Source organism: Orycteropus afer, unplaced genomic scaffold (assembly GCF_000298275.1).
Source record: "Orycteropus afer afer isolate SDZICR_OR568_19922 unplaced genomic scaffold, OryAfe1.0 scaffold00013, whole genome shotgun sequence".
In the NCBI taxonomy this organism is placed as follows: domain Eukaryota; kingdom Metazoa; phylum Chordata; class Mammalia; order Tubulidentata; family Orycteropodidae; genus Orycteropus; species Orycteropus afer.
This window is the reverse complement of record NW_006921600.1, coordinates 10,546,775-10,557,270: the sequence shown is the minus strand read 5'-3', so window position 1 is coordinate 10,557,270 and position 10,496 is coordinate 10,546,775. Positions and strand designations below refer to the sequence as shown.

The 10,496-nt window shown below is 39.1% G+C and overlaps 1 protein-coding gene across 1 annotated transcript in view; it reads left to right on the top strand.

Moving 5' to 3' along the window:
- TATDN3 (TatD DNase domain containing 3) overlaps positions 1-10,496 on the top strand; it is a 45,370-nt gene that overhangs the window by 13,091 nt on the left and 21,783 nt on the right. Inside the window, exons 2-5 of the mRNA XM_007952715.2 lie at positions 5,699-5,731; positions 6,948-7,021; positions 7,230-7,314; positions 9,137-9,199. Coding sequence (XP_007950906.1) covers positions 5,699-5,731; positions 6,948-7,021; positions 7,230-7,314; positions 9,137-9,199 — 255 coding nt within the window. The remainder of the gene's footprint in view (positions 1-5,698; positions 5,732-6,947; positions 7,022-7,229; positions 7,315-9,136; positions 9,200-10,496) is intronic.

The following is a 10,496-nucleotide window of genomic DNA, read 5'->3' as shown; positions in this document are numbered from 1 at the left end:
AAGTTAAAAAAAAAAAAAAAAAACCAAACTCACTGCCATCAAGTCAGTTCTGACTCATGCGACCCCCATTGGGTTTCTGAGGCAATAAATCTTTGTGGAAGTAGATTCCCAGCTTCCATCTGTGGAGTAACTGGTGGGTTTGAACCACCAGCCTTCTGGTTAGAAGTCAAATGCCTTAGGCACTACACCACCAGAGCTCCTTAAAAAAAAGTCCACAAGAACCAAAATATGACCTTCAGTGTACACCATTTGAATTTAGAAACCGTCTCAAGAATAGATTTGATGTGGTGAACACTAATGACCTAAGACCAGATGAGTTGTGGGATGACATCAAGGACATCACCCATGAAGAAAGCAGAAGGTCATTAAAAAGACAGGAAAGAAAGAGAAGACCAAAATAGATGTCATAAGAGACTCTGAAACTTGCTCTTAAACCTCCATTCTTCCATAGAATGGAAGAAATGATGAAATAAACTGTAGAGTATTTCAAAGGGCAGCTCGAGAGGACAAAGTAAGGTGTTACAAAATGTGCAAAGATCTAGGATTGGAAAATCAAAGGGGAAGAACACAATCAGCATTTCTCAAGCTGAAGGAACTAAAGAAAAAAAAAAAAAAAAAAAAACTCCAAGCCTTGAGTTGTGATATTGAAGGATTCTGTGAGCAAAATATTGGACAATGCAGGAAGCATCAAAAGGAGATGGAAGGTGCAGGAGATCTTGGATAGAGTGGGAGAACAATGTGGAATAAAACTCAAAATCATTTTTAAAAAAGACAAGTGTTGCTGGTCTGATAGAGCCTGGTGAGACCCCCAAGAATGTGGCCCCTAATTACCCTTCAGGTCTGGAATTGAACTCACGTCCAGCCAAATAATAGACAGGCATATAGTGTGAACATTTACATCAAGTAGATAGACTCCTCAGAATGATCAATCATAGGAGAACAGAATGGTAGTATTTGCACAGGGAGATAGCTCAAGGGACAGGAATGCAAAGGAGAGGACACAGGGAAGAGGGAACTACAGGGAAGAAGTGGGAAGAGAGCTGTTAACATTGTGGGAAATTGCAGTCAGTGTCATGGAACAAAAAGTGTATGAACTGCTGTATGGAAAATGAATTTGCTCTGTAAATATTCACCCAAATCACAATAAAACTTTTTTTGAGGGGTGGGGGGAGATGGACCCAGCAATCCCATTACTAGGTATATATCCTAAAGAAGTGAGAGCCAGGACAAAAACAGATATATGCCCACCCATGTTCATCACAGCACTATTTATAATAGCAAAAAGATGGAAACAACCTAGGTGCCTATCAACAGAGGAGTGGATAATTAAACTATGGTACATACACACAATGGAATACTATGCAACCCTAAAGAACAATGTAGAATCTGCAAAACACCACATCACATGGATGAACTTGGAGGACATTTTGCTGAGTGAAGTAAGTCAATCATAGAAGGACAAATACTGTATTAGTCCACTATTGCGAAAAGTCAAGGAAAGATTTATATATAGAATGAAACTTTCTTTGTTGCTTAATAGGGATGAGGGCGGGGATGGAATATACAGTCATTGTACCAAAAGAATTGGTCAGTGTTAAGTTCTTTCAGGAGGTAGCAAAGAATCAAGAACCAAAGGTATTAAAGGAAGAAGTCCAAGCTGCACTGAAGGAATTGGCGAAAACAAGGCTCCAGGAATTGACAGAATATACATTGAAGTGTTTCAACAAATGGATGCAGCATGGAAGGCACTTACTCATTTATGCTAAGAAATTTGGAAGACAGTTACCAGGCCAGCCAACTGGAAGAGATCCGTATTTATGTCCATTTCAAAGAAAGGTGATCCAACAGAATGAAGAAATTACTGCACAGTATCATTAATATCACACGTAAGTAAAATTTTGCTGAAGATAATTCAAAAACATTTGCAGTAGTACATTGACAGGGAACTTTCAGAAATTCAGGCTGGGTACAGAAGAGGGCATGAAACATTGGGATATCAATGCTGATGTCAGATGGATCTTGGCTGAAAACAAAGAATATCAGAAAGATGTTCACCTGTGTTTTATTGACTATGCAAAGGCATTCAACTGCGGATCCTAACAAATTATGGATAACACTGTGAAGAATGGGATTTCCAGAACACTTAGTTGTGCTCATGAAGAAGCTGTACACTGACCAAGAGGCAGTCATTCAAATAAAACAAGGGGATACTGCATGGCTTAAAAAGGTGGTGCATCAGGGTTGTATTCTTTCACCATACTTATTCCATCTGTATGTTGAGCATACAATCCAAGAAGCTAGACTATATGAGGAAGACTCATTAACAACCTATGATTCAGAGAAGACTTGAAGCACTTAATGATGAAGATTAAAGACTATAGTCTTCAGTTTGGTTAACGTCTCAACATAAAAAAAATCCTCACAACTGGACCAATAAGCAACATTATGATAAATAGAGAAAAGATTGAACTGTCAAAAATTTCATTTTACTTTGTTCCATAATCAGTACTCATGGAAGTAGCAGTCAAGAAATGAAACGATGTATTGAATTGAGCAAATCTGTTGCAAAAGACCTCTTTAAAGTATTAAAGAGCAAAGATGTCACTTTGAAGACTAAGGTGAGCCAGACCTAGCCATGATATTTTCACTTGTGACATTGCGACACATGCATGTGAGAGCCAGACAATGAATAAGGAAGCCAGAAGAAGAATTGATGCATTTGAATTGTGGTGTTGACAAAGAATATTGAATGTACCATGGACTACAGGAAGAGCAAAACAATCTGTCTTGGAGGAAGTACAGCCGAAATACTTGTTAGTGGTGAGAATTCCCAGATTCATCTCTCGTGCTTTGGTCATGTTGTCAGAAGGGACTAATTCCCTGGATATCACGATAGGTGAATTAGGGATCAGTGAAAAAGAAGAAGGCCCTGAACAAGATGAATTGACATAGTGACTGCAACAATGGGCCCGAGCATGGCAACGATTGTGAGGATGGCATAGGACCGGGCAGTGTTTTGTTCTGTTGTCATATGAATCGAAACCAACTAAATGGTACCTAACAAAAAATTTTATAAGGAGGGTTGGGAATTCCTACTTCCGTAGTGATACTGCCTCGGAAACCCAAGGAGGGGTCGCTATGAGTCGGGGCCGACTCGATGGCAAACAACAACAACAGTTCATTTTAGCCAACAGATTTCTACCCATAAGGTAAGCAGGGATAGTTTCACATAACGTAAAGGTGTGGTCAAGATCCTATGTTTGTTGGTGGCAAGGAGAGAGACAGTTTTTATTTTGGTTAGACATACCTACCACAGACATGGTATTGTTACTCTGAGGAAAGGGTTGGATAAATGTGGCAGGATTTATGGTGGAGAGAGAATCCTCAATATCTATTAACAAACACCTCTCCCCAATTATTATCAAGTCAGTTCTCCTTGAGAGTTCAATGATAGCAAGAAAACGAGTTGACTAGGTTTTTCCTCAGAGTCCTGTCAGCATGAAGCTATAGATGATGATAATTTTTCCAAATTTTCCAAACATCTTTGCTAGGAGGTGGAATTTGAGATCTTTGGAAAGGAGGCTTCTTATGGGTGTGCTAGAGCTGTTGTACTTGGACGGCCATGAGTTTGTTAAGCCATCTGAGGCTCTCTTTAGGAGCTCTGGTGGTGTAGTGCCTTAGGCATCTGACTGCTGACCAGAAGGCTGGCAGTTCAAACCTACCAGCCACTCTTCGGAAGGAAGGTTGGGCAATCTACTTCCTTAGTGATACTGCCTCAGAAACCCAGGAAGGGGTCACTATGAGTCGGACCCCACTCAACGGCACATGACAACAACAGTGAGGCTCTCTTTACTCCAGAGCTCTTTCATGATGCATGAACATATAGACTATGGAAGTTTAGGAGGCAGCAGAGCATTTTTTGAATAAATGAGCCCATCTCTGTACTTGAACTTCAAATAAAAGAAGGATCTGCAAAAGCAGCTGACCCTGGGGCACTGAGAACACACGATTTCCTCCCCGTCTGATGGGTCAAGAAGGGGGGGTTCACGTAACCTAGGAATAGATACTCAAAAATTCTGAGGTCTGAACCCAGAGAACTCAACACAAAAGGAAGAGCTTGGATCCAGGGGAGACTCACCCAAGTTCCTTAGTTGTGCCAAAGGAACAGGGACCAAAAAGACCCAAGTGGGTGTTGTCAACTGATCTCCCACCAGCAGCAAGTAGTCTTTGGGCATCTCCAGATCCCACTTCTGATACTAGAAACTGTCAAAGCACAAAATGAACTAGTAAAGTATACAGGATTTATTCAAGCAGTTAATCAGTATGCAGGCAAGGAGACCTTTCTGTTTCAGAAATACAGGAAGGCTTGTCTTAGGCTAATTACAGTGAGTTTTTTAAGGAGAAAAGAGGAAATGTGGAGTGGGAAATTAAACATTTACTAACCTTTGGCATATTTATCTTGGATTCTTTGTACAAGATACATTTGGAGGAAGTTTATTATTGTCTTGTCACAACTAGAGACTTCTGTGACTTTATGGTCACTGTGTCTCCTGTATTTCTGTTTATACTTTGGTACATTCCACAATGGTCAGAGACCTTTGTGAATTTTCCTATGTGCTCAGAGGCATTTGTCAACTTTGGTCTTCAGTTTCTCTCTTTAATAGATGTTTAGAGTAAGGGAAAGAAAAGAATAGAAGGTGATTCAGATTTTAGCTTTTGCTGCAGGGAAGATGGTAGTGCTGTTTACCGAGAGAAGACAAGTTGGGGGAGAAGGAAGAAATAGATTTGTGGGAGAAAATAAAGTTAGATTCGGCACATGTTGGAGATGTCATACAGTAATTTTTTAGTGTGAATCCTGGGTTCAGTAGAAAGCTATACCTAGAGATAAATATTCGGGACTCATTGGCATAATGATGATATTTATACCCATAAAAGGAGGAACAGGAGTGCCTAGGTGGTGCATACTGTCAATGCGCTCAGCTGCTAACCGAAAGGTTGGCAGTTCAAGTCCACTCAGAGGTGCCTTAGAAGAAAAGCTTGGTGATCTACTGCCAAAAACTCAGCCATCGAAAACCCCTTACAGCTCAGTCCTACCCTGACCCACACAGGGTTACTGTGAGTTGGAGTCGACTCAGTGGCAATTGAGTTTTTAAGAGGAGGACCAGAGAACCCCGAAGTCACAGGAAGAAGAACCAGCCAAGAAGACTGAAAAGTAACACCTAGTAAGACAGTGGGGTGCTCTGGTGGTGTAATGCCTAAGGCATTTGACTGCTAACCAGAAGGCTGGCAGTTCAAACCCACCAGCCACTCCTCAGAATGAAGGTTAGGCAATCTGCTTGTAGTGAGACAGTGATGTTTGCAGAAGGGGAATGATATTGCAGCAGCCAACAGTGAAAAGCACTTCAAGAAGGAAGGAGTAGGCAAGTGAGGGGTTCCAAACATTGTTAAGGGGTACAGTGAAAGGAGGAAATACAGGTCTCCTTTATATTTGATAATAGTGGAGTGGGAACAGAAGCCCAGATTTTACTAAGAGTAAATATAAACAGGTAGGGGATCCATGTAGACTCTTCTCTAGCCACCACCCTATTCCTTGCTATCATTGTCATTCGTTATGGTGCCTCCATTACATTGATTCACACAGAAAAAGGGAAGTTACTTATTCATCTAAAATAATTGTGATTACTTACACTTATTTTAGGATCTGGATGATGTGTTGGAGAAAGCCAAGAAGGTAAGTCAGTATCTACAATTGCCTTATTTTACTAACTTCAAATAAAACTGATTGAAATTTAGATATACTATGCTGATGTTTCTTTAGCAGTTAGTAACTAGCATTTGTTGAGTATTTACTGTGTGTCAGACACTATGCCAAGCTCTTTATGTGCTTTATCTCATTCAGTGTTTCACAACAACTTTCTGAAGAAGTTATTTTCTAGCCAACCATCCCCCATCATATGGATAAGAAAACTGAGGCCTATTGATTAGTAAAAAGTTCAAAGACATACCACTAATAAAGTGAGAAAGACAACATAGTCTGGATCTAAAACCTGTGCTTTCAGCCACCACGTATGCCAGCAGTGTGGAACAAATTGGTCCATTTGTCATTTCTTAAATTCGTATTGATGAGCTGTACCCTGTCTCCTGAGTTGTTTCTGTTAACTTTCAAGTTGATCCTGATCCTGAGTTGTAGACTATTACTTCCCTAATAAACCACATAATAGTGAGTGTGGTCTGTGAGTTCTGTGCGCCCATTGCAATGAATTATTGAACCTAACAAAGAGTGCCATGAGAAGAACAACTGGTGTCAAAATTAGTATAAAGGTTGGAGAGTGGTATGTCTGACCTCCACTTCAAAGGAATCAGCTTTGGCTAATGTTGATTCTCCTCCTCTCTTGTGAAGTTAAAAGACATTACCACTTTACTTCATAGGATGGTTGTGTAGATTAAATGAGGTAACATTTCTGTTCATCGATCATAGTGCCTGAAACATAGTAAGTTCCCTTTATTATAGTAAGTCTGTGGGTTACGGAGTCTTACTTACAGACAACTTGTACTCACCTTTTAATGTTATATAAATTTGCCTTTACTTTGAAACAAACCAACCCTTACTTGTAACACATTCTTCTTTATCACAGTCACCTTTAATTGCTGCACGTACAGCTTTTAAATAATTGAAAAGAGTTCAAATATTTAACCCTTTTAAACTCAAAAGGGTTTTTTCTCACTAAAGTAAGGCTAAATACAAACTGTGTATACCTGTTTGACCTACTTACAAATTCAACTTAAGGATGCACTTAGGAATGGGTTGTGTTTATGACCCAGGGACTGCCTATGTATTAAAGCAGCATGGTGAACAGGGATAATTAAAATACACAGAACACTTTAAAATTATATTGTGTATGTTGTTTGGAACTCTTAAATATTCTGACTATTCTTTTTTGTTTCAGGCCAATGTTACGGCCCTTGTGACAGTTGCTGAACATTCAGGAGAATTTGAAAAGATCATGCAGCTTTCAGAAAGGTGCTACTTCTAATGAAGATTTTAAAGAGTTGCTTTTATGCAGTGTCAGATTTATAATATCAAATATTATCCATTTTCAAAGAGAATGAGAAGGAAAAAGCACCTTAACATACCCCTAAAAAGAGATTCTACTTGTTCTTCAGAGGAATCTTGTAGTCTGCTAGTCTGCTATCCCTGCCTGCTTTCTTACTTCATCCCACATTTTTAGGTACAGTGGATTTATCCTGCCATGCTTGGGTATCCACCCAGTTCAAGGATTTTCACCAGAAGACCAAAGAAGTGTCACATTAAAGGTAACAGCCACGATACAACAAGACCTGTACAAAATGATAATACCTTTTGACTCAGTATCCTTTTTCTAATTTAGTCCAAGGAAATAATGTGAAAGGGGGAAATACGATCTTTCACAAAGATGTTTGTTGTAACATTATTTATGATAAAGAAAAATTGGAAAGAGCCTAGAGGTTAAGAAATAAATGAATCACTAGTTAGCCTGTAAAGTATTAAATATACTTCATTTATTGGAAATGAGGATTACAAGATTTATGTAGCAATTTGGAAAACATGTGCAGTATAATATAGAGGGGAAAAGCAGAATACCAGATGGTTTAGTCACTGTGAGTGACTACCATGCAAAGTATGTTCTATTAAGAAAAGACTAGAGAGAAAAATACAAAAATGATACAGCTATGATGATCTGGTGGCATTATTGAATTTTTTTTCACAGTTTTTCTCATGTTATCATATTGTTTTGTTAAAAAAAAAAAAAAAAAAGATAGCTGTGGTGGTTAAGTTTGTGTGTTAACTTGGCTGGGCCTGGTTGAGTGGCTGGATAGCTGAATGGAGTTATTCCCCATGGTGAGATTGGTAATTTACTCCATGCTGGAACCTATAGGAGCAACTGAGTAGCTGCTTTAGGGCTGTGGTCTGCTTCCCATACATAAGAAACAGCTTTAGAAATGGTCTCTAGCTTATGGTACACTTGAACCCTGCATGTAGCTGTGTCATTGTTCAGCAGCCTGCCATGCTCTGCCAACCATGGGACTTTCAAAGGACTTGAATTAATGGCCTGCTGTGTAGTTTGGTAATATCGGAACTGTGCCTTATCAGCCTTGGGCTTGTCAGCCTCAGTAGCCAGCAGCTGAGTGAAGAAAAGTCTCCAGCTTCAGTGGGCTGAGAGCAGGAAGCAGAGCTGAAGCCCAAGATTAAGAGGCATTCATTTAGTCTGTCAGTCACTCAGTGTTTACTAAGCACCTGCTGCATGCCAGGCACTGCTCTGAGCACTACAGTGAATATGATTCCTCTTGTGGAACCTAGATTCTAGATGGGGGCAGGCAGACAGACAATCAGCAGTTAGTACCCGAACTGGAAAACTTTGGATAGTGCTCAAACTCAACTGCCATCGAGTCGAATCTAACTCATAGCAACCCCTCCTTGGGTTTCTGAGGCAGTATCACTACAGAAGTAAATTGCCCAACCTTCCTTCCGAGGAGTGGCTGGTGGGTTTGAACCGCCAGCCTTCTGGTTAGCAGTCAAATACCTTAGGCACTATGCCACCAGAGTGCCTATATATAGGATATTCATTTTTTATAGTGTTGAACCTTTAAAATAAAAATAGGCCCAGCAGGACTGTAAAGATAGCAGAAATAAATGAAAACAGTTTAAAGAATGTATGGGATTAACACTGTTAAAAACTTACAAATCATTTGTGCTCTAAGAGAAGAACTCAACACAATACATGGCCAAAAACTTATCTACAAAGGTGACCCCTGGTGGCTGTCCTCTCTCTTGCTTAGCTATTCCAGGAAATCTAAAATTTAAAATAATCCTCTTAAATTAGGGAAGTCCTAAACAGAAGAGGGTAGTTTAGGTGGAAATACTCATACAAAGTCATATTCTTGTAACCTGAATGAGTTTATTTAGCATATGTATCTACACAAATTCCCAGTTAGAGGTGTGCACCATCACAGAAGGATTACTGTCCCTCATTTCCTGAGTGGTGACAGGATTAAATGCATGCAAAGCACCCAGCATAGCATAGTTTCTATAAGAGATGTTCATGAAATACCAGTTTTCTTTTCCTTCCATTTTAAGAATGTACTTTCTTTCTTTCAGGATTTGGATGTAGCTTTGCCCATTATTGAAAATTACAAGGATCGATTGTTGGCAATTGGAGAGGTAAACACCCATTAGCCAATCATGACTTCTAATCCGGGCAAAAATATGACAGATGAAAATAATCTTTAGTTTAGTACTGGTGAATATAATTTACTTGGTTAGCTATGTTTACTAGTACACTGAGTATTAATCCAAGGAGCTCTGATGATGCAGTGGTTAAAGTATTTGACTGCTAACCAAATAGGTCAGCACTTGGAACTCACCAACCACTTCACAGAAGAAAGATGAGGTACTCTGTTTCTGTAAAGATTTACAGTCTTGAAGACCTATTGGGGCAGTTGTACTCTGTCCTGTAGGGTCGTTATGAGTTGGAATTGACTTGAGGGCAGTGGATGGTAGTAATAATTTATTGATACTCTCTCCATAAGCAAAAGAGTTTGGGAATGAAACAATAGAAAGTCTCACCATGGGCTTATCTTAAAGGGAGAAAACTACCTTCATGTCGTTGTTGTTGTTATGTGCCGTTGAGTTGGACCTGACTCATAACGACCCCTCCGTGGGTTTCCGAGGCAGTATCACTATGGAAGTAGATTGCTCCATCTTCCTTCCGATAGTATTTTAATATGTAGTAGTTTCTCATTGTTCGTGATAGTTAAGTTTTATAAAATCTCCCCAGGCACTGAATTATTGAATACTGAACCAATGCCCTAGGAACAATACAGAGTTAGGCTTCAATGAGCCTTTGGCCACAATATTTTCTATATAATACAGTAATGCAAATAAGGAAAATATTGGAAAAATATTAAAGATTAAGCCTTTAAAGTTTATAAAAAATACTCACTAAAAGCTTAGTTTGCTCAAGCTGCAACCTCCTTTAAATAGAGTCAAGTTAATAATTAAGAAACATTTTTAATTCAAGTAATTTACATGAACTATAAAATAATTGTGAACTATTTTAATCACTAGGTAAAAAATACTGTTTCTAATTAAAGGATAATACTTAGAATATAGATTATAACAATGTATGTCAAAATAATATCAAGAAAAGCAGCTGTCTAAAATCTGCTCTGTCCCTCACGTCTCGGATCAAGTGTAATAAAACCTGCACTGTCCAATACAGTGGCCACATGCAACTATTCAACACTCAGAATGTGACTGTCCTGATTCACACAGCAAATTTCAAAGATTTAGTACAGAAAAAGAAAAAAAATATATGTATATATAAAACTCGTAAGCTTTTATGTTGATTAAATACTGAAATAGCTAGGAGGCGGGGCAAGATGGCGGACTAGGCAGAAGGATTGCACAGACCCTCTTCAACAAAGAAAAGGGAAACCAATTAACACAGACACAGAAG